Here is a 25,540-nt window from a genome sequence, read left to right on the forward strand (position 1 = left end):
CTGAAAGTCTGTAATGTAATCAACATTTTCAACTTCAAGTTCATGAATCCAGTGTAAAAGTAATTCATATGAATCAAGCGGTTTAATCCCAAGTCTTTAATTTAGGCTTTAATTCACATATAGACTTTATTCATTATACATAGAGTTTAACATTTTGATGATATTAACACTCAGAAAAAAATCTTTAATTTATGTATATTAATTGCATATCAAATTTGGATTAAACAGTTCTAACAAACTAATAAACTTAATGCGATGCATATTTCTCAGTCGTACATTAATGACATTGGTCATAATTTAGCAATTTTGCTATTTGCGATTTTTTATAGTTAACTAATCCAGTTACTAAATAGAACCTTATTGTAAAGTGTTACCATCATGGCATAGTTTACTAACTTTAGTAATAACTGCATTGTTTTATTTACTTTGTTATTGCAACATCTGTATGAACTACAAACTTTTAGCAATGTCTGTCAGAAAGGTAAGTGCGCTTGACTGCAGATATACAGCTGTAAATATTGAATGTATGCTTAATATTCAATTAGATACATTTACTACATAGACATCTTTAATCTCTGATTTATCTACATATATTTGTTTGCTCTGTTGTTTGTTTGAGTACAAGTACACTGTGCATCCCTAATCAAAATTTTAGAGCGTGTTTTAAAGATGAACAAAAGTATTTCTGAGTGAACCAGTCCATTTAAGGACATCAAGTGGAAACCCGGCTGTCATATTCGCTCAGTTTCATTGAAAGCATGACCTTTGACACCAACAACACAAGATTATGGGAGCACTTTGTCCTTCCTTTTAAAAGAAAAATACTTATTTTAACATCATAACTGTTTTTCCAGAACAGACCCATCTCTCTACTGCAGTTAAGATATAAAACTGGCTCGCAAGCATTTTTATCATCAAGCATGTTCTTGCTCCTCCACAGCTGCACTTGAAACTGAACGCTGGCTGTCAATACAGTAGATCTGTTCACGGAAGTGCTCCACGTGGACTCGCTGATTGTGTGGAAGCCCTTGAGTGTAAACACTTATTGATCGTCTGGACCGCCGAACTGATAAAGTCTATCGAGCGCTGGCTCATCAAGTGTGACTTCTGAAAGACCAGAGCACTCAGAGAACGATCACACGCACCAAACCATGCACACAAAAGCCTGAGCTCACCACACGACTGTTGAGACGAAAGATGGAGGAGAGGGTTCACAATGTTTCTCTTTCCTGAAATTCCAGATCGGTTTAGTCCGTTTCTGAGATGAACCACACAATCTTTCCTTAAAAGTGGCTTCATTAACTACTTTTATTCCACACTTAATATTCAACAATATTATTGATTTGACTGCACTAACACTATTGGATGAGAACTGAACTGAGCTGGATGATGACATCACTGTTTTCTGCAGAACTGCTTATAGATTAAATGAACTAATTTATTAATTGACGATCTTTACAACGGAACTGAACCAACACTGAACTGACTTCAGCTGAACAATGACAATATTTTATTTCAGAGTTCCTGTACAGCTGAAATGAATTCTGTTTGCATCATTGAATCATTTTCCTGTTATCACTGTCAAGCTCCTTTGAAACAACCTGTATTATGTAAAGCACTATATAAATAAAGATGACTTAATTAACACTACAGTATAAAGCCTATACTCTATTTTTTTTGATCAACTAGATCATGAATGATCAACATGATCAAAACTGAAAAAATAACCTGTTGCATACAATCTACTACATGCCTTCTACTGTCTAATTGATAGTTTATACTTTTTTAGCAAGTAAATGGCCTTTAAGTATAATTGTAAAAAAGTTCACCTTCAGGTCATGGTTCACTTCTCTTTTTGCTGTGAAATGTAAGAAAAACTTTTATATTCTTGGTAACATTACTGGACTAAAGCAGCTTACGTATTTGGTTATCCATATATATATATATATATATATATATATATATATATATATATATATTATTTATTTATATTTATTTATTTTTCAAATCTGATCCATCAGGCTTTTGAGAAAGGTTTATTTGTACATCGCTCAATCATCATTGTATTGCATTGCATTAAGTTTTAGAAACTACAGAGCTTTGGTCATAAAACTATATAAGCATTTAAATATAATCTTACGAAGACATATTATTAGCAGATTTAAAGTGACAAATTTATACACATTTTATGCAAGTATTCTGCTATACTGCTATAAAGATTTTTTTACATTACAAGCATCAGAATTGCATCTAACTTTTTGTCCATATAAATATCAGCATCTGCACCAAAACACATATTTTTGCTCAGTTTGGGCCTCTGAGTGTTTTTTTCCTCAATATTCTCTATATAATACTATATGAGCCATAAAAGCCCGATGTATCAAAACATTAAACACATGTGCAAACCTGTTTTAGATAAGACAACATTTTAATATAAGTAGCAAATTGTGTAAATGTCTAAAGTTTAAATAGAGCCCCCCCCCCCCAAAAAAAAAGACATTTCAGATGTCAGGCTTTACAGAGTTAATGGACTTCAATTGCTTATGATTCCCACGAGAAAGAGAGAATTCCTGACGTCTCTGTCTTGGAATTCCAGGCTGTGTTACAGACATATGGAACGTTGCCTTCAAGTGCAGCATTCCAGAGATGAATGAGACGACCTTTGACCTTGAGCGGGATCAGAATCCACACTCGTATAAGACTTTCGCAGCAGCTGTAGTCGATCTGCACTTAAAATACTGCACATGTGCTTCCCCTCCGTCGCCACATAGACGGCTTATGTAGTTGCACATTATACTAAGAGATATGGAAATGTTTGAACATCCCAAAAATGACACGCTTCAGCTTCAAAGAAAGAAACCCACTCGCATTGATGCCATTTGTGCACGTGTGCCCTATGGCGTCACATTTAGAGGTATCATGGGTAATAACAGCATGAAGTTCAGCAGCACAGCTCCACTCACTCAGAAATAATGTCTGGATGGTCCGCCCACTTCTGCTGGCTAAACGGCTGACGGTGTATGTGTGTGTGTCGGGAGCGTGACACGCCTGTAAGTGTGTGTGGGTGCGTGTGTAGGAGGAAGAGCAACACTTTCATTCTGTGCCAGGTAAAGATATACTGCTGTGTGTGTGTGTGTGTGTGTGTGTGTGTGTGTGTGTGTGTGTGTGTGTGTGTGTGTGTGTGTGTGTGTGTATCCTGGTAAACCCTACATTATGGTGACAAAATGTCCCCACAAAGATGGCAATATCCAAAATCCGTGTCCTTGTGTGGTCATTTTTGGTCCCCATGAGTAAAACAGCTTTTAAATCATTCCAAGTAATGTTTTTTTTTGAAAATGTAAACATACAGAAAGTTTTCTGTGATGGGTAGGTTTAGGAGAAGGGGAAGTGTTAGTGTTAAGAGATAGAATATACAGTTTGTACAGTATACATATCATTATGTCTATGGAAAGTCCCCTTACAACACAGAAACCGTGTGTGTGTGTGACGTGTAGACATGGATGACTAATAATAATAATAATGTATGTATGTATGTATGTATGTATGTGTGTATGTATGTGTATATATATATTTTAGTACTTCAAATTATTTCAGTTAAGTTGCCATGTTTTTTATTTTGTTGTTCTATTAAAATATTTCTCTTTTATGAAATTACTTTTAATACTTTTAGTTTTAGTAAAAAAACAAAAACAAAAAAAACAACACTGTCTCTATAAATTGATTTTTAGCTGTAGTCACAGTAGTGTTGTCAAAAGTACGTCTTCGGTACCAAGTCGGTACTGACATTTTAAAAATGTGATGATACCAGCATTTCCCTCTAGCATTTTGAGCGCTGTTGAACGGATTCTTAAACACCTCTGATTGGCCATTGAGTTCACGCACTCAACATATAAGTCTTTGATTGGCCATTGTGTTCACGTGCTCAACATATGTCTGTGATTGGCTACAATGATCAATGTTTCAAAAACGTTGTCTTTGGCTTCAAGGTTGGCTTGACCGAGCGACAAACATGTTGTCTTCACCTATCTTACACAGATACACACGGGAGTGTTTGAAAGAAGGCGTCTATCAGCGGATCCATCTATCAGTGGATATATTAGGGATCTGCTGATAGACGCCTGCTTTCAAACGCTCCTGTGTGAATCTGTGTAAGCTAAGCGCTCGGTGAAGACAACATGTTTTTGAAGCATTGATCACTGTAGCCAATCACAGACATATACAGTATGTTGAGCACGTGAACGCAATGGCCAATCAGAGGTGTTTATGAATCCGTTCAACAGCGCGAAAAATGCTAGAGGGAAATGCTAGAATCATCACTTTTTTTTCTTTTCAGTACTGACTTGTTGCTGAAGTCGGTACTTTTGACAACACTAATTCACAACAGTAAAAGTTTAGTTTTAGATTTCATTTGCAGGCTTCCATGATAAAAAACACCAATAACAGATTATATATCAAATATTATAATCAAGGTGGAAATATATTTTCTTGTCTTTCCGACATCAGATTGTTTGATGTATGTCAAGTGCACAAAGAGAGCGAACAATCAGCCTTTCTGCAGGAGTAGGATAAATCCAAAAGTAATCTCCTCTCTGTGTCACACAATTCCTTTATTTCTCCAGAAGAGGCTTTCCCAGTAAGTCTCCATGAACACAAAGTTAATTTGTGGAAATTGGCGAGGACTGAAGCACTCGCAGCTGCCGCTGGAATGGGTTTGAAGCACGGACGCGTCGAGGTCACCAGCGTCAGGAGTTATGAAATCACGTACGGCTCCTCATTACTACCGACAGCGTGGGAGATTCCCGAGCGAAGCAGGAAGACAAAGGAAAACAAAAGCATGTCTTTCTCCGCGTCCTCTGGCTGCAGACAGACGTCGCTCGCACTTTCATTTCCTCAGAGCCTTTATAATTAATTTCATTTAGGGGCTGCAGTTCGTTGGATGTTCTGCTGACTAAACCCGTTTGCCATTTGTGGGTTTATTTTGCGAAACCTCCTTCACAGCCCAGCGGCTTCCCATCGCTCATTAAACCCCTGTGTGTGTGAGGCTGCAGTTACTCAACTCATTGTTAAACACAGGTAACAGGTGATGAGTTTTAGATTAAATGAGCTCACAGTTATTCGTCTAACTCGGGCTTCGGGCTCCAAGTTTTTCTGGTTAGCATGATTCCATTAGTCCCCACTGATAGACTCTGTAACTATAACATCATGCAGTCAGGGTCCCTTTTTCCATTCCGAAATGGTGGTGCATTCTGGGTACTTTGTTGTTTTAAAAATGACAAATCCATCCCTGTGACATCTTCCATGTTTCTTCACCCACTCTTCATCCAGCCACCCAACGCTGTATTTGGACATAATTACCCAGCGGCATGTAGAGGTTCTCCTCTCAAGAGCATCATTAGTTGAATTAAGGGCGACCCGGAGGAGGTCGATTCATCTAGCAGAAAATGACTCCAATATGCAGAGCATCAAAGCCGTAAGATAAGAGCCCTTCAATCCCGCAAACTCCCCCGCTAAACCATTAGCACCTCCTCAGAAACAAGCACAAACACGGGCTAGTTTCACAAAAGAGAGCCAGCAATTTCAGTTCCAAACTTCATGGATAGAAGGAACGGACGGAATTGATAAACCACAAACAAAACAAATTTCCAATTGGAAATTAAAGTTTCCAAACAAAAATGACACAAAATACACAAAAATCTGTTCTACTTTTCTACGGTAGCCATTTCCTCCAGTGATTCCCAACCCTGTTCCTAAAGGCTAGGACTGCACTATTAACAAAAATAAAACAAAAATCTGGATATGGCTCAGTATTATTATCAAATTGTAAAGGCTATGATTTAATTAAATAAAGATATACGTGCTGTGTGAACAGTACTGTTATTTTTCCCAAAATTGTAATGCGAAGCACTTGCTTGCACTTGAACTGATAACAAAAATAATAATAAATTGAATAAATGCAATTATTATTCAATTTTCCTTGATTTATTTATTTTATTACAGTGAAATATTATATTAATTATTTTTCTTATTTTAAGATTGTTTTAGAATTATTATTATTATTAAATGCTTAATTTATTATTACAGTAAAAAATTGCAAAAGCATTAACTTATATTATATTGACACGTCGGTGCAATAACTGTCCACGATGACAAGGTACTTGTTAATGAATTTTATAAAACAAACAGCACAACAGAAAATAATGATTCTATTACAAACGGGATGCTCAGAATGTTTAAGAGCAGAAAACCTGAAGAAGAAAATCAGAATAAACACACAACGATTCCAGGGCTCTAAAAACAAATTCATCCATGAAAAGAAAAACAAACAAACAAACAAACATTCAACAACAACAATGAGCAAGAGCAGAGAAGAAACTAATGGAGAAAACACCACAGCCATCTGTAGGGATCGATATCCCCATCCACTTAGACCAACAAATGCGCAGCCGGCACATGATCTATCAGTGTTTAAGGGTCTCTGCAGATTCAGAATATGGACTTCTATACCCATCTGTCTTAGCAGACATGCTGATTTTTGGCTCCAAACTCACACTGTAGAATTACAGATCTCCTCCACTCCATTAATTACCAATGGGGGAATTTTGAGCAGGGCAGATCAATACGTCTAACGGCTTCGTCTTTAATTATGATAATAAATAACTCATCATTATCTGTTGTTCCATTTCTGTGATGAATGGCATTGGCGCTAATTTAAAAAGGGAAGGAGGGGGTCACGCAGAAACGGCATTACCTCGGCAAACTCAAACAAAAGCGCGCTGACTTTATGTGCTGTCTCAGGTCCTTGTTCCCATCCTTTCTACATTTCTATTTTTCAGCTCAAAGAAAGGTTCACCTGGGTTGCGAGATAAGTCAGCATGTTTCCAAAGCACTCGGGCGTCAAAGGGTCTTCGGAAATGTCTGAAAGCGCCGGTGGGCCGTTTGTGTCTTGGCACCTACGAGGCGGAGGGGTAAACGAAAGCACATTGTGCTCTGCTAGCTTTTCTTGCCGCCTTTCACCCTCGATGCAGCTGTCAGAACACCAAACAACAGGCACAGCAATTTCCAGGCGTCCTCCCTCTGCGGGTCCGCGAACACACACCTCGCTCAAAGACGGCGAGAGCGCTGAGGCAGCGATTCATCTGGATGGCCGTTTGAACGCTAAGTCAATGCCTTTGTTTTTCTGTCAGGAATTTAAATTATACCTCGAGATCCGGACTTCCTGCACGACTGCCCGACGACTGTTTGCTGAAGATTACGCCTCCGTTCAAAGCAAAAGTTGAGGGACAGTCAAATTCTGTAAATTTGATGCACATTTAGAAGAAAAAAAAAGTGCCGCCGTTCCGACTTTGGCACGGATATTTCCGGATTACCATAAAATAGGCTTTGTCTAGACGCAACTCAACTCAGCAGAGAATGGAGTGTTTCCCGTCGCTGTCATCTGTTATGATCGGGGCAGCTTTTCACTGGATTTGCCAGAGTTCCTCTAGTTCCGCTATGGGAATCAGTTTGCATTGGAACGGCACAGAAACAGACATTTGAAAGGAAGAGCAGCTGTTGGACTTTCCCTCCATGACATAACGGTTTTCCTGCTTCTATTGAGACATTCATCTATCTTCACTGTAAAAGATGAATCTATAAATGCCATCATCAACTAAACCAAGATACATGTATTGTTTTAACAACCGAGCACTTTAACTTCAAATGGCAAGAATCCCAAAAGAGGCACTAATGATTCACAAATAAAATACAAAATTGGGAGAGTGTTGATCAACTTCAAAAGGCAAAATTAAATAATATATATGAGAGGTTTTATTTGCTGTTCATTTTCTACAACCCCATCAACACAACATGTGGAATGAATACAGTTTTTAAACTCTTATTTGTGTGATCTGTTTTTTTTTTTTGTCACAAAATATATTTGCAGACAAAATCTTGGCAATAGAAGGAGCAATGACAGGGTTGCTTTAGACCAGAGGTCTTCAACCCTGTTCCTGGGGAAGATTATATCCTTCTGCACAAATGAATATCACACCAATGTGATTTTCAAGTGACTCCAAAGAGCATGATTAGCCAGTTCAGGTGTGTTTGATTAGGATGGGTCCCCAGAAGCAGGGTTGAAAACCTCTGCTTTAGGGTCTGTTTAGACAACACCGTTTTCATCTAAAAACGTACAACTTTTTATGCGTTTTGGCCATTAATTTACACGACAACGTTGTTTTGGGTGCCTGAAAACGCAAACTTTTGAAAACAGAGTGCAAGTTTTTGAATATGGTCTCAGTGTAAACAACAAAAAACGTGAATCTCTAAAGACGATGACATCATTCACATTCATATTACGTGTTCAATCTATAGTGTTTCATCGTCATCTAATGGCCTGGCAGAAGAATACAGCATTTTTAGTTGTTTACGCGGATCTGTGTGAATGGGGATCATTTTGACAATGGTGTCGTCTGTACACGGAAAACTCAAAGGAAAAACGTCTCAGTTTTAAGCATATCATTGTCGTGTAAACGTACCCTTAGACTATATAAAACGTCACTGAGTCTAGCTAGATTGGGGCCAAATGGTGGTTACTTATAAACTTATCCCACAATAATTTTCTTTACAGGGTTGATGGTTGAGTTTGATGGTAACATTTTTCAATAAGGTTAAATTTCTTGACATTAGTTATGTAGTTAGCATGAACCAAAAATGAAAAATACATTTATTAACCTTATTTAATGTTCATTTTAACATTTTCTAATAAATGATTCAAATGATCTAACTAATGGGACCTCATTGTAAAGTGTTACCATATAAACCCACCTTCCTGGGTGTCAAATGATGTCATTTGTGAAAATACAATTGAGATGATGGCAAAATATGGGGAAATACTGAATATTAGGTTTTTCATAACTAAAATTACTTTATAATAAATAAAGTTCATAATATAATGAATGACTTTATTCCATAGACTATAAAACATTATAAACCGTTTTATGATTTAGAATAACTGTTGGACAAGTCGAGACCTCTGAGGTGAGACAGGTCAAAATCATACATGTATACATATACATATACACATATACGTATATATATATATATATATATATATATATATACACACACACACAGTATACATATACATATAAAATGATGGGGTCAGTGCCTCAGGGTCTTTAACATCAGATGACACCACAGGAAAGTGCTGATGATATTCACTGGCTGACTGTGTGAGTGGATGTCAAATGGGCACCAGGTCACAGCACATTGAACTAAATGAATTCAGTTAATCTCTCTGATGTTTCTCCATCCCTGGAGCCAAATTGTGACGCTAATATTCCCCCTTAGGGTCATTTAAAACCCTTTCAGTTTTCTCCATGTCTAGTGGCACTTCACTTTTCCAGAACTCTCCTCTTTATCCCACTCACATACTCATCCTGCAACCAAAAGCTGTTTCCATTATGCATCATTATTTGCTTCGATGCTCCATTTTAGACTAGATTTCCTGTCTTTAACAAAGCTGTGCACATTTGTTACAGTGTAATATGTTTAAATGAATTAAATTATGTCATCTAATGTTCGAATGCTGGTGTTATTTGTTCCAAAAAGGACAATATGACCTATGCACTATATTTCAAGTCTTCTGAAGTCATGATTTTATGTGTGAGAAACAGACCCAAATTTAAGTATTTTACTCATTATCTCCCCCTCTCCTGAAGCATATGTGCACCAAGTTTGTTGTCACTTATGTCTAAATATATACACAGATATGGTCACGTATGGAATAGAGCAGCTTGAACATTCTGCTTAACATCTCACATGTGTTTGAAACAACGTTATGGACAATAAATGATGACCGAGTGATCATTTTCAGTTGTTTTTTTTTTGAGGCAAGATATTTTGCTAAATGTATTACAAGAGTGTGTTGAAATGTATTGGTGCTACCAGCAACATTTGCGGTTTTCCCAGATTTTTTTGTTTACTGTGATGTATAATGCATTGTGCCTGTGACCTTGTTGGCAAATATCGGCCTGCAATTCCCACCCAGTGAAAGGACCGAACACATTGGTCCCAGTTCAGTGGGTGCATTCATGAATAAGACATGACCCATATTCCCACACAACACAGAACGGCCGATTGAACGGCATGTTTTTAGGGGAAGAAAAGTATGTTGGGGCTTAACTGAGGCAAAGGTGCTTTAATGCTAAGCTTGTTTTTGACGCTGGTGTAGTCTGCCGCAGCCTGATATCTTACGGCGGAATACGTATTAGTTTTGTGTCATTATTCATGCTCAAACGATGCTGCTTGCCCACTGGCTGAATGTGCAGTAATTACTACAACTCTGCTTCTTTCATTTATATTAATGTTTAAATATTTGTTTAGGGCTTTCTGTTCATAATTATAACATTTCCATCCAAACCGTCATTCCACGTGAGGCTCGAAGAGAGAGCAGGCTGTTTTAAATAGCATGCTACCATCTACTCATACTATGTTTGCAGTACATATACTGGTCCAGTATGTAAGTTTGCTGTACGCACTGAATGTCAGATGAGTTACGGCAGACTATAGCAGCTCTCTGTGTGCAATACTGAATAACACACTGCATTGTGCTCAACTTGACCTTCCATTCCAGTGTGACGAACGAGTCGGAAGTCATTTTTAATCTTCCTTGACTCATTATTGGATTGGACAGCCTGAGTTAAGACATTTTGCATACAATTTGCTAAAGGTAAAATAATCATTTTTATTTCCACGATGATTAATTCACACGTGATCTTAATATATAAATCATTTTGAAGAATACATTTCTTTGGTTTTAATGCCTTGAATTGTAATTAATATCTGTTGTGTCTCTAGGTTGTTGGGTAAAAGTTCAGATGCTGAATGGAAAATAATATATATATATATATATATATATATATATATATATATATATATATATATATATATATATATATATACAGTACTGTGCAAAAGTCTTAGGCATGTTAACTGTGGGAACGTCTCCAAGATGCTTGAAGAAACCTTCCTGCAAACCTACCTGAAAAACTATGCGCAAGTGTACCTGGACAAAAGCCGTTTTAAACGCAAAGCGTCGTTACACCATATATTGATTTGAATTAGTTAATAGAAGTTAAATCATAAATAAATTCAATTTGTGATTTTATTTTTGAAAGCTTTCTCACTTTACAGCATTTTAACACAAGTGCCAGTACTTTTCACAGTACTGTAGCTTTGCAGGAAGGTTTCTTCAAGCATCTTGGAGACGTTCCCGCAGTTCTTCTGGATTTAGTTTGTCTCAGTTTTTTGATGGTGATGGTGAGATGATGGTGAGATCAGATCATCCTGGCTGTTGTCAGATTCCTTGTGCATACAGAAATCTCACTGGATTATTACAATTAATGGCAAAAAGAATGTTTGGAAATGTAAACTGATATTTCCTACTGACACACAACAGCAAAATATATAAATAACTGACTTAAAACCATTTTTTAACATGTCTAAGGCTTTTGCACAGTACTGTAACAAATATTATTCCGTCATTCCGTGTCAAATCAACCAAATTTCGGAAACTTCCCTGGCCCAAATTTTTTATTATTGTTATTTGTTATTTTTTTTATTAAATCAATGCTATATGCAAATTTATATAATAATCCTAATAAAAGTGACGAAAGCATGTACAATTACTAAGACAAAAAAAAAAAAAAAAAAAAAAAAAATATATATATATATATATAGAAGCAGTGATATAATGACACAATCTCGATTAAAATCATTGTGTATTTGTAACAGGAACAACTTTGACAATTTTCTTTCTTTTATACAGTATTAAACTGAATATTGTGATAAATGTTGCACCTGCTGGCGTATGTTTCTCAGACCCACAGATGGCAGGGAGATCTGTGAGTTATGAAGGACATGTTATGTTGTGTGTTCTGTAACATTCCCCCCAGTCTCCCCTGCTGTTCACATCATATCTTTTCAAACAGGCAGTATAGACTGCAGTGTGCACTGTGCCATATGCAGTGAGCACTAGGCCTGTATTCTGAACATATCCAGAGAGATTTGCAGACTTTCCCCCTGATTGAGTTCTGCTGTGCTGCAGTGTGTGTGTGTGTGCGTGTGTGTGTGTGTGCGTGTGTGTGTGTGTGTGTGTGTGTGTGTGCGCGTGTGTGTGTGTGTGTGTGTGTGTGTGTGTGTGTGTGTGTGTTCTAAGCGACGCGCCACTATTGTGTTGCAGGTTTTATCAGGCCTGAGCTGCAAACAGAAATACTCTCCCTCCAACAACAGATGTGGCCACAAAGGAGCTAGAAGGAGGGAGAAAATAAGAGAAAGTAGAGGAAAAATGTTTTGCCAATAACCATGCAAATATTTGGAGGTGGAAAGCATAATCTTCTCTCCCATTTCTTCCATTTTAGGTCGGTGGGTTCTTCCTCAGACCAAACTACCAGATTAGTAACTGCGTTTCGTAATTCCATTAAAAGATAAGTCAGGTAAAAGCCTTTCAGAACACAGAGACATTGGATTTAAATGGTGAAGCCTGCAGTTTCACTGTAAAAACAGAGCATTTTCACTCCGTTTTCTCCACACGGGCCCTGCCACATCCTTGCAGGGCAACTTTGTAAAAATGTTGTAAATGTAGCATAAAATTAGAGTTATATTGATGATGCTGAAGCTAGCGAGCGGGAAAGCCCGTTCGCTAATTAGAATATTAATCAACCCCTTTAAAAAGCTCCAAGGTCAGTGAGAGCTGAAGGAGCTTTTACAGTTTTCAGGCTCCATCCGTGGGAGGCTTTTCTAGAAATAAACTGCGCAGACTGTGCTGTTTGCTGCATTGGCCAAATACTCTAGCTAAAACCAAAACACACAGTACCGGACATGTTTTATGATTTTGAAATAAGTCTCTTAAGCTCACCAAGGCTGAATTTATTCGATACAAATGTAATAAAAACAATAATATTGTGTACCAGAATAATAATAATACCAAAACACACAGTACCGGACATGTTTTATGATTTTAAAATAAGTCTCTTATGCTCACCAGAGCTGAATTTATTCGATACAAATGTAATAAAAACAATAATATTGAGATATATTATTACAATTTAAAATAACTTTAATTTTAATAGATTTTAAAATGTAATTTATTCCTGTGATGCAAAGCTGTTTTTAGCAGCCATAACACCAGCCTTCAAAGTAGAAGAGGAAGAATGTTTCTTGAGCAGCAAATCAGCATATTAGAATGATAACTGAAGGATCATCTGACACTGAAAACTAGAGTAATGATGCTGAAAAATCAGCTTTGACATCACAGTGTCACAACTCCTGCTCTGGACTCTTGTTTTAGGTTTAAGTTTTTTACTGTTTCCTGTTTAGCTTAGTCGGTTTGTAGTTTTCTTTGTTGATTAGTTTCATTTATTTGTTCTCATGTGTTTTTTTTGTGCTTGTTTGCCCTTCATCCCTGTCTGTATTTAAGTTTTTGGCTGTGTCCGAAATCGTATACTATCTTGAGTAGATAAATAAGTAAGTGCTTTGCAACCACTAAAAAATATGTTCTATATAGTATGAAGTGTTTGTAGTATGAATTAGTGTTGTCACGATACCAAAATTATTGTTTCGATACCGATACCAAGTCAAGTATTGCGATTTCGATACTTTTTCGATACTTTTCCTGAAAAGGGAGAAACACTCTCAAATATCATTGCTGTGCTTTATTTTAAAACTGGGACAACATACTAATCATATAACACACTAATATGAACATATGAACAGCAGATATATTAAACATTTGAACAAAATATGAAATATAAAAATATAAAAAATAAATTAGAGCAATGACATTCAAGGTAATTTTTTTTTATAAATTTAGCAGCATTATCTCATTTATCATAAGAAACATAAGAGCTTTATCTTGATTCTGAACTTTGAATAAAAATATGAACAGCGATTATATTAAACAATGTTTAATATTGGTAACATATGATAAGCCTCATTGGTGATATATTTGACATGTGGGGAGAGAGTTGTGGAAGGCCTATACTTCATGTTAAACAAATATATAGCAGCAAAGACAACGTCGGCAGTGTTGACGGCAAAATAGGCTACAGAATAATTCGTTCTGTATTGACAGGTGCAATATTTGAAAATCGATAATATTTTTTTAAATTACATTTATATTGTATTTATGTCAAAACTTTCAAACATCAAAATGTCATTTATTAATATGTATTCGTGTCAAAATGACATAGAAACATCTTTTCCTATTCTATTTTGCCTGGAAACGCTTCCAACACGCTTGCGTGTCGCGTGAAAAATAGGCGTCGGTTCTATTTCTAGCATACACGCGTTTTCCGCGCGGCTCGAGCTGCGCCCAGACGCGTGTGTCACGCAGGCAGTTAACATGGGAGCCGAAATATAAAAACGGACACGACACGCAGCCAGTGTGTCGCCGGCCTTACAAATCTGGAACGCGGTCATTCTCCTCGCGACATCTTTTTCTACGAGTCGTGGACCACTTGTGCTCGCACATGCAGCCATCTCGCTGTAGTGTTTTGTCACATGACACTGACAGCGGCAGGTTCTTTGCTGCGTGCGTCAGGAAAAAACCACAGACGTCCATAGGGAGGCGTTTTTTTTAAATTAATTTTTTTAAGTATCGATACTGATAAATGTAGGTATCGTGACGTTTTTAATTTCCGAGTATCGCGATACTTTTGAAGTATCGGTACACCGTGCAACACTAGTATGAATGTAATCCAGACATACTACATTCATCATGTTGTTGTTGTCATGTGACCTAAAGCATAAGATGCATCCCTTCACTACCCTTCACAAATACTGTATGTACACTTCAGAATCAGTGATAGGTAATCCAGGTACTTTTTGTCTACTCTTTTATGAGTACTGTGAATTCGGACTACTTCTTTTGTCACATACAGTAGGTAGTCAACCAGAATGCCTATTACAGCCACGCCAGCCGCCGCGGCAAAACCACCGCGGCAAAAATAAACCAGTCACATTTCAAAGTCATTCACGAAATAACTGGCAGGTGGCGCAAAGGGATATTGTGCAAAACAGCAGCAATTGCGCATTTTTAAATGTAAAGGGCCGTACACACCGGAGCGAATATCGGCGCGCGAATATCGGCGCGCGTTATTCGCCAGCGTTTTTCAACGCGTTTTTTGTGTTCACACCCAAGCGATTTTCGCTGACAAACATGCAAATTCATTCCCTGACATTAGATGGCGCTTAATGTAAAACAGAAATACAATACCACTCCATAACAGTATATACTCTGCAATACCATGCCATAACAGTTCTCTTTTATCAAGATTTTTGTAGTCGCTGACGCGTTTGTCATATAGTTCTTTATGTTCCGACACCAATGAGACCAGCAGCTCTACATTCATTTTGCCTTGCATCTTCCTCGTCTTATTTCTTCCCGACAGTGTAGACGCTACTTGGCGTATATCTTCTTCGCCGTTACGTACGTGTGCTCGGCAAGACCGTTTTGTGTTTGAGTGCCCCCAAGTTGTGTTTTACTGTAACTTCAGAAGCTCAAGACACGTGAGCAAAAGTGCCAATCTCATTGGTCGGATAGTTTTTGACGCGGCGCGTCAAACCAAAAAAAGGAACCCGAGGCGTTTTTTCGCGTCGGTGTGCACACTCACATTGGCACACACAACAAAGCTCCGAAAAGTGTTTCGAATCAATAAATTAACATTTCAAAAGTTTTTATTTTTGACAAATATTAAACTAGAGACAAAATTATGAAGATGGTAGAGCTGAGATTTGATCTCGGAACGCTTGAAGCTCCGCGAGGCCAGAGCTATTGTCTGAACGCTGTATAGAGATTGAGCTTAACGTCTTATTCTCATGCAAAGCCTCATTGATGTAGCCTAATATTTTTCTATTGCAATGTTCTATGTTGAAATGTTTTCATTATTTATTAAAGAAAATTATGCTAATCATAACAACCTACTGAAAGCCTATTTAATTCCTAATAAATAATGCTAAAACACAATTGCTGCCGACTAGCATCGGTTAGCAAGTCCTGATCAATGTTTTAATTTCACTGTTATGTTTCAGTTAACAAATCTACTGACAAATTAAAATAACACGAAATATAAGACACATAACCTATTGACATGCATAACCTTTCTAAATTATAGAAAAATTGGACACACAATGTTGACGTTTAGCATACTTTGCTTAAATTTGATGCAATAATAGAAGCCTACATTTGTTTCAGTTCTAAATTTGTACTGTAATATCAGTATTGTGATTATGAATTTGTTTAACTACAATGTTTCACTTGAATTTATCTGCTACCAGCTCTCAATCGCTCTCAATGAGCCGTGACGCGGCGTCAGACACTTTTCAAAGTCTGTGATTGTAGCGTGCGCCTCTTAGCGGTAAAAGGCAACACATACACACCCGCAATTTCCCCGCGGCGGTAAAAGTATTATTCTGGTTGAGTACCAACTATACAGGTGTTTTTTTGTTTTTTTGCCAAATATACAGTAGGCAAGTCTGTGATTTCAGATGCAGCCCTTGTGCTTTCCTTGTTCAGTGTTTGGTGTTCGGTGTTGTGTTTTTGTGCATCACATGCCTTCTTTTCAGTACTGCCTTTCCATGTGTTTGGATTTACTCTGTGTTTTGCCTTTGTTTGCTGTTGCCTGTTATTTTTGTTAATAAATATGTTACACTGCATTAGGATCCAATTCTGAAATCACCAGCATTGCATACATACATAAATCACATTTAATATTGTAATAATATTTTACAATATCATTGTTTTTACTTAGCCTGGGTTTCCCCATGCTGCCTTGAGCGCAGCGCGATTTCATTCACGCTGCTAGGCAGCCTGGATACCATGGACCAGATTTTCGCCTCAGCGAGGGGACCAATCACAGAACTGGGAGGGAGCAGCAAGACGATGACGACGTCTATGCGACACACCGAAGCAGTTTGTTTATATCTATGGATCTAACATGGCATCAGACGCGAAGTTACCTTTCGATGCAGCTTTAGATAGTGTTCTAAGTAGTTTAGAATGCAAGTTTATTTCATCTTCTTCCTCGTCGGATTTCTGTCGCTCTACATACGTCATCTGGTATAATTGAAACGATTGGCTATGAGCTACGTACAGGCGCATTTGATAGACATTCGTAGCGTCTAATAAACGGCTCTGGGCATTCGTAAACCACGCCTCAAATACGAGAAAATGAATGTGGTTCCCAGACCACGTCTCAATGAGACGAGGTCTGACGTTAGCCAGGCTAGTTTTTACTGTATTTTTCATCAAATAAATGCAACCTTTGTAAGCATAAAAAAATGTATTCCAATTATTCCAAACTTTTTACCCATAGTGTACTCACTGCAGAAAGATACAAACAGACAAAAAGAACAAATAGACAAAACACGTACCTGTGAGGGCTGGAAGGCAATGAGAGAGCAAAGGTTAGCGAGTGTTATTCGTCATAGACCTACCACGTAAAACAGTGAGTCGTGTCGTGGCGCTCGTCTCCCCAACACTGTTGGAGGCGACGCATTCGTAAATGGCTTCATCGCGCGGCGTCCGCAGCGGCTGGATTCTCAGCACTGAGCCTGATCCATCATCGAACTCTATAACCTACAGGTGCGAGAGACAAGATATGTTACGAGAGTTTTTTTGTTCACGATTGACGACAGAGAATCATGCTCACACTCACACACACTTCATCCTGACAAATAGCTATGGACAGACAACAGACCATCATTTACTCAACCTGATGCAACAGTATGAACACAGGACACAGAAACACAGAAAGTCTGGTTAAGGTTTTCGGCAAATCTGCGATTTGTTCCCTGGGAAATATTTATAATTGCTGATATGTTGGTGTTTTCTCATTCTGAAGCCCAGTGCAAACTGTTAGATTTATTTGTTTATTTTTATTTTGTGTCCTAAATTATGTATTTTGTGAGTTAATACGATATGAGACTTATGAGATCAGACTGCACGACAGAAACAGTATTTTATGTCAGACTGTACGATAGACAAATTAGCTGAGACTCTGGTCAAGTCTGACTACACTTATAAATGATAAGTTTATTCAAGTGTGCTATTAGTATACTTCTTTTAAACTACAAACAAGAGTTATTTTCCATCTACCTTTATATGTACTTATTAGAGATATACTTTTTTCATTAAGTCACTTTATTTAATACATAAATCATTAGCATACATCCACTGGTTGTGTACATATAGGAGTTAACTTCAAGTGTACTCAAAAGCACAGTTAGAATACTTGAGATACTAATAGAGACATGGTAGTATACTTGCATTATAAATAAGTAAAAAAAGTTAAGTGTATGATGTTAAGTTCATTTAAAGAAAATGAATAGTTATAAAAACAAATAGTTTACTGAGTGTACTTCAAAGTGTACTTTCATAAACTAAAAAGTGGGCTATCACTATAGCTAGCAAACTTACAGTTTACTTAGATGTTCACTTGTAGTATATATGAAATATGAAGTGATAACTTAGATTTAAACTAGTTATTTACTCAAAGTTTACTACTGTTACTCCTCAAATACACTTAAAAGTATACTTTTATAAACTAAAAAGTGAGGCACTTCAGTCCCCAGAAGTTTTGAAATAGTTCCGTTGATATTACTAGTACACTGATATTGGTATACTTAACTATATAAAATATACTTGAACTTAAGTTTACTAAAATGAACTTATATTTCATTTTTGTAAGGGTGGATTATCCTTGACACACAAACCCAAATATGCTTTTGTACTAAAGTCTGCAGTGTTTTCTCTGGAAAAGATGGAATTTGTGAACTGCTCAGTCTTTATCTCAAGGTCATTTTTTGTAGTGCTGTCATAAACTAAGAAATGGTAAATAAGATATTTATGCTGCATTTCATAAATACTGAATGGTTCTCTCACACTCGCGTCAATAGCAGCTGTGCTCCTATTGCTTCTTCATCTGAAGGTCACCACAACGGGACTGGCACACTAAACTATTGACACTGTCAGAAGAAATCATCAGCTGTCGGTAAGCATGTCACTCTAAAAGATTCAAGACAGTTTTGCCCTGCCACAAAATAAATATTTTACGATGACTGAAATCTGCCTCAGATGGTAAAATTGTGCTCAAAATTATATGGTGTCCACTGTCCACATCGCCAAGGGCATGTGCAACATTACATTTTTATTTTGCACTGCAAGTATACTCTGAACTACACTACAAGTGAACTTATAGGTATACAGATAGTTTACTTGTTTTATAGATCTAGTCTACTTTTATTTATTAAATACACACAATTTATTAAAGTACACTTTGAAGTATACTTGAAGTGAACTTAACATAAGTAACATAGAACTTAACTATAGATAGGTACAATCCTGTGTTAGTCACACAAACTCATGCACATCGCTTATTCTTGAAATGTCCACAAACAACATGATTTGTAGAATAAACAAGAAGCAGCAGCCATCAGCATAAGTAGCTACATTTACATTGACATATTTTGTTTCAATTGGAATAAAATCATTCTGATTGATGATAAACATTTTACATGAACGCTAAATAAAGTGATCGGATTGATGTGCTTCAAGCTTCAAATTGGAAATGTGCAAACTTCACAAATATACAGAGTTTCCGGTAACACTTAGAATACCATTCCATCATTAATGAATAATAACTAGGCTACACAGGAACAAATAAGTAACTCACTATTAGTATTCTAGTAACTACTATTAATTAATTAACAAGAATCTCTGATTAACAAATTAGTAAGTAATAGTGCTCAGTAGAATGTGGTAGTTCACTATTAGCTAATCAATAAAAAATGTCATACCTCACAGAGAACTACTATATAGACCTTATGCGCCAGAGAAACGTGCATGCAGAATGTTTTCTTTGAACTTCCATTTTTGCGGTAGCTCCTGTATATTTCTACGGCATTGCTGTCGAAGAATAATTAGCTGGTTAAGTGGATTTGCTTATTGTAAAGTTAACAAAAAGTTATCAAGAGCACTGAAATGTTTAAAACTGATGTCATAAATGTCAGTAGACCAGGAAGATTTTAAAATGAGCAGTTTATTCATAAATGCGTATAGATCGCTGTGGAAATACGAACCGGAAGTCTAAAGACAATGAACGCAGCGATGAAAAGGGGAGGGGTTTATACAGGTTCATAATTAATGAGAGTAATGCATATGTATAATTAATTCAAAAGTGAAGATCATGGTAACCCACTAGTACTGACTCAAGTATTACCAAATCCTTCAGAAGGAATTACTAATTGATTTGGATCAGTATTCTAAAGTGAAGATCATGGTAACCCACTAATAATGATTTAAGCATTACCAAATCCATCAGAAGAAATTACTATCCAAAGCCTTGGAAAAACGTACAAAGCTTACAATGACTTGAGTCAATACTTGGGAGTTACCATACTTCTCACTTTAGAATACTGATCCAAATAGTTAGTAATTCCTTTAGAAGAAAGTAGTAACACTTGAGTCACTACTAGTGGGTTATTATGATCTTCACTTTAGAATTAATTATACATTATGTGTTATTCATGTTAATTATAAACCTGTATAGTAGTTCTTAGTAGTTCTCTGGGAGGTAAGAACATTCTTTTAGTTATTAATTAGCTAATAGTGAACTACCACATTCGACTAAGCGCTATTACGTACTAATTCCTTAATCAGAGTTTACTGTTGTTACTGGAGTGTTTACTATATTGTGTTACTCAGTTGTTCCTGTGTAGTTAATCATTAATGATGGAACTGTATTCTAAAGTGTTACCAAGTTTCCTGCTGTTGGCACATACTGACCATTCTCCTTTTCTTTTTGTTTTAAAAAGCAGACTAAATAATGATCTATTTCGGATCATAATTAGCAGATGACGAGCACATGAAGCTTTGTGTCATAATGATAAATATTTATCAAGCAGTAAAAACGCTCCTCCCAGTACAAAAATTAGGACTCTGTAGATGAGAGTTCGAAGCAAGGACTGGTGGGACAACATTGCCCTGCACCACTTCACAGAAGTTTGCACTTTTGGGAAGGACAACATTCTTGTAATGCACTGGGCAGAAATTTGTTACCACATGTTTGAAAAAAAAAAAATTCCTTTGTGTAAAATGCTCAGTGAATGTATGAAGGCAATGCAAAATTCTTCAACCAGACGTTTCACGAGTAAACCCGGTGGCTTTAAGAATGGGATGGCCCACTCTTAAAGTTGATCGTATGAAACATGAAACGAGAATGGAGATGTGACATCACAGGCACAAAACGCCATTAGAAAGAACAACAGTAGACAGTCGATTAGCCTCGACGAGACCGACTGACGCCAGACGGACGGGACACAGGACGCTCACAGACAGTTTTAGTTGGTGGCAATTGGGGAGATGTATACTCACTTCTGACAGAACCAACCAGGACGGGTTCTCCGTTTTACAGACTTAAATACATCAGTGGTCATACTCTGTGTCTTTTCTTTCACAGTCACTTTTCACGCAAAGAAATGCGGGTATGACCACGCGCTCACACATTAGGCTCTTGGCTAACGGAGCCAAGTAGAAACTGAGCATTAAACGAATGTTTAAAATAGTGCTGTCAAATCGATTAATCGCATCTAACATAAAAGTTATATGTGTATATACATATTATTTATATATATCTACAGTATATATATATATATATATGTATATATGTATGTGTGTGTGCATGTGTGTATATATATATATATATATATATATATATACACACACAGTGGTGGTCAGAATTAATGGCACCCCTGGTAAATATGATCAAAAATGGTTGTAAAAAAATAAACCTGCATTGTTTATCCTTTTGATCTTTCATTCAACAAATTGGCAAAAATCTAACCTTTCATTGAAGTAAAAGAATTGAAATTGGGGGGTAAATCACATTATGAAATAAATGTTTTTTCTCCAAAACACGTCGGCCACAATTTTGGCACCCCTAGAATTTTTTATGAGTAAAATATCTCTGAAGTATATTCTCATTAATATTTACCTTTATTTAGCACACCAGGGTGACAAGGAACATGAAATTGTCTAGCTATGACTTCTTGTTTCACAGGAGTTTAAATATGATGAATACACAAAGGCCAAATTCCCTTAATGATCCATCACAATGAGTAAAACCAAAGAATATAGTTCTGATGAGCAGCAAAAGATTGCTGAGCATCACAAAATAGAAAGTGGCTGTAAGAAAATAGCTAAAGAATTGAAAATCCCTATTTTGACCATCAGGGCAATAATTAAGAAGTTATAATCAACTAAAGATGTTACGAAGCTGTCAGGAAGAGGACGTGTGTCTATTTTGTCTTAATGCACGGTGAGGAGGAAAGTTTGAGTGGCCAAAGACTCTCCAAGGATCACAGATGGAGAATTGCAGAGATTACTTGAGTCTTGGGGGTCAGAAAGCCTAAAAAAAATTTATCAAACAACCCCTACATCCCCACATGTTGTTTGGGAGGGTTTCAAGAAAAATCCTCCTCGCTCCTCCAAAAATAAACTCCAGCATATTCAGTTGTCAGACATGACTGGATCTTCAAAAGGGACTGGATTCTATGGTCAGATGAAACATAAAAAGGGCTTTTTGGCAGCAAACCCACCAGATGTGTTTGGTGCAAACAGGGATGAAGAGTACCCCATGCCTACGGTTAAATATACTGCTGGATCTTATATATTGTGGGCCTATTTTTTTTGCTGGAGGTCCTGGACTTCTTGTTCAGATACATGGTATTATGGATTCTAGCAAATACCAACAGATAAAAAATCAAAACCTGTCTGCCTCTGCTAGAAATCGAATAATGGGCCGTGGTTGGATCTTCCATCAGGACAACGGTCCAAAACAAACATCAAAATCAACACAAAAATGGGTAACGGAGAACAAAATGAAGCTTCTGCCATGACCGTCCCAGTCCCCTAAACTGAACCATATAGAAAATGAGTGGGGTGAACTGAAGAGAAGAAGCACCAACATGAAATTGTGAATCTGAAGGATCTGGAGAGATTCTGTTTGGAGGAATGATCTCTGATCTCTTTTCAGTTATTCTCCAAACTCAACAGGCATTATAGGAGAAGACTCAGATCTGTTATCTTGGCAAAAGGAGATTGCAAAAAGTATTTAATAACAGGGTGCCAATAATTATGGCCAGCGTGTTTTGGAGAAAAAACATTTATTTTATAATGTGATTTACCCCCCACTTTCAATTATTTTACTTCAATGAAAGGTTTGATTTTTGCATAATCAAACAAAATAAATATACAAATAAAGATATATAAATAAATATACACACACACACACATACATACACACACATATATTATATAAGCACAAACTTTTATGTTCAGAGATTAATGTTAGACAATTAATTGATTTGACAGCCCTAGTTTAAAGAGATAGTAGTAATGAGTAAGTTGCATGGGTGAGGGTGAAGACTTTGTTGCGAATCGAAGGTTAGCATATTAGTTGGCATGTTAGTATTGAATAGCATGTAATGAACGTTGATAAGATTTAGTTTCTGCAGGCAAAAAGGCGCCATATCAGCCGATAAGCGTCCATAGATTAGTGGCCACATGTTAACCGAATAGAAGAGGGAAGATGGTCGAGCTGCAAGATGACGCAGAAATTAATAAAAAATCTTATCAGTGTTCAGCTGTGATGCGTTTATCATGCTGGGCTGAGGTGGCGATCCAAAAACAGATAAATAAACATACAGGATTCAGGCACGTGAGACGAGAGAACATGCACTGAGAAGCAAATGAGACGCTCAACAGAAGAGAAAGATAAGCTACAAACTTTGGGGAACAAAGTGCATTTCATAAATGCAAAGCATATGCTTGACGAGAGAATCTGATCCATCATTTATTCAAATGAAGGTCATTTTTATGGTATCTTGCTATTGAGATCAAGAGCCGGATTCACAAAACATAAATAAACATTTTTGTTTGTTTTGTATTTTCTGTTTTCATTTTAGTTTTAAAATATATTTATTTTTTTGTTCTTGTTATTTTATTAGTTTAAAAAAAAATTTCTATATATACAGTATATATATTTTTAAATTAATTTTCATATTTATTTTAGTTGTTGTTGTTTTAGTACAAAAATAACTAAATGAAAAATGTTCCGATAACTAGTAAAAATATATGGTTTTAGTTTTAGTAAATTAAACTAAGGGAAATTAAGAATATTTTATTTTCCAAAAATACTTAAAGGTCCCATGACATGAAATTTTCACTTTCTGAGGTTTTTTAACATTAATATGAGTTCCCCTAGCCTGTATATGGTCCCCAAGTTTCTAAAAATTTCAATCGGTGTAAATCGAGCTTTTGCTATCTTTCTCTGCCTTTGAGAAAATGGAGGCTCATACGCGCTGATCTTGAATCTCCTCCTTATGACGTCATAAGGAGGAAATGTTACCTCCCCTGTCTCTGCTTTGCCCGCCCAGAGAATATTTTCCGCCCATGAGAAAATGCGCTAGGAAGTAGGAACGCGCGCGCGCGATTTTAGTTTGTCCACGAGAGATCATGGCTTTTGAGCGAGCGAAGCATAACAATTGCTCAATAATTGGATGTACAAATGAACACCGAAGGGTCAATACAGAGCTGGGCTTGCTGAACGTCTGAAACTAAAGTCTGGATCACTCTCTTTGGCTCAGCTACACACCTCGGACAAGTAAGTCAACTAATGATATATAAGTGTGTTGCTTTACTGTTTATGGTTACCTATATTTTACACGTAGAATGTGGCTGTAACATTAGCTATGCAGCTATGCAGTTTATGTGTGTGAATACACACACTGTAACGCGAGTGTGGTACAGGTCTTTGTTATTTGGATAACCGTTTTCCTGTTGGTTATATGGCGCGCGCGATATCCGCATTTCAAGATCCCAGAGCTTGATGTAATTGTAATAAGATAAATACAGACGTTACAAATCTCTCATGAAAAGGCAACAGTAGGTTCGCGTTAGCTACATGATGATAACTGTAAACCATCCGAATAAAGTACCGTATCCAGACATAATATTTTAAACTAACCATTCGGAAACGTCCTGCTGGAGCCGCTGAGTTGCAACTTCTTCATCCGTTGCTTCTCCATCTGGATCAGATTCTGGGTCAAACTGAAATGCTTGAAAGACTGCGTGTCTTCGTGCCATTGCTATATCCAACGTAAACATGCACGCCACGTTACCGTTGCGCAAGATGGTCAAGGCCACACCCACCCTCCACCTCGCGCCGCCTTTCTCCTCCTCATTAGTATTTAAAGCTACAGACAGCGAAACGGCCCGTCTGAAGGAAGCTCATTCTGGGACTGGCTTGTAGTGGCTATAATTCTGCACCGAGGCTGATTTTTTGGAAAGAGATTTCAGATACAGTACTAGGGACCACTAAGGCCTATATTAAAGCCTACAAAAAGTAGCATGTCATGGGACCTTTAAAGTTCAAATCTTTTTTCTTGCCATAGCTCATAAGACACAATTTAAGAATTCAAATTCTTTAAAATAAAGTTTTAAGTT

General features: G+C 37.0%; 1 protein-coding gene across 6 annotated transcripts in view; it reads right to left on the minus strand.

Annotated features, from left to right (window-relative positions):
- The window catches only part of LOC309484770 (receptor-type tyrosine-protein phosphatase delta), a 666,889-nt gene that overhangs the window by 98,559 nt on the left and 542,790 nt on the right, over window positions 1–25,540 (minus strand). For all 6 annotated transcript variants that reach the window (XM_082151147.1, XM_082151149.1, XM_082151148.1 and 3 more), the window contains one exon: window positions 17,473–17,614. In XM_082151147.1, coding sequence (XP_082007273.1) covers window positions 17,473–17,614 — 142 coding nt within the window. The remainder of the gene's footprint in view (window positions 1–17,472; window positions 17,615–25,540) is intronic.

Source organism: Leuciscus leuciscus (assembly GCF_965113295.1).
Source record: "Leuciscus leuciscus genome assembly, chromosome: 2".
NCBI lineage: Eukaryota > Metazoa > Chordata > Actinopteri > Cypriniformes > Leuciscidae > Leuciscus > Leuciscus leuciscus.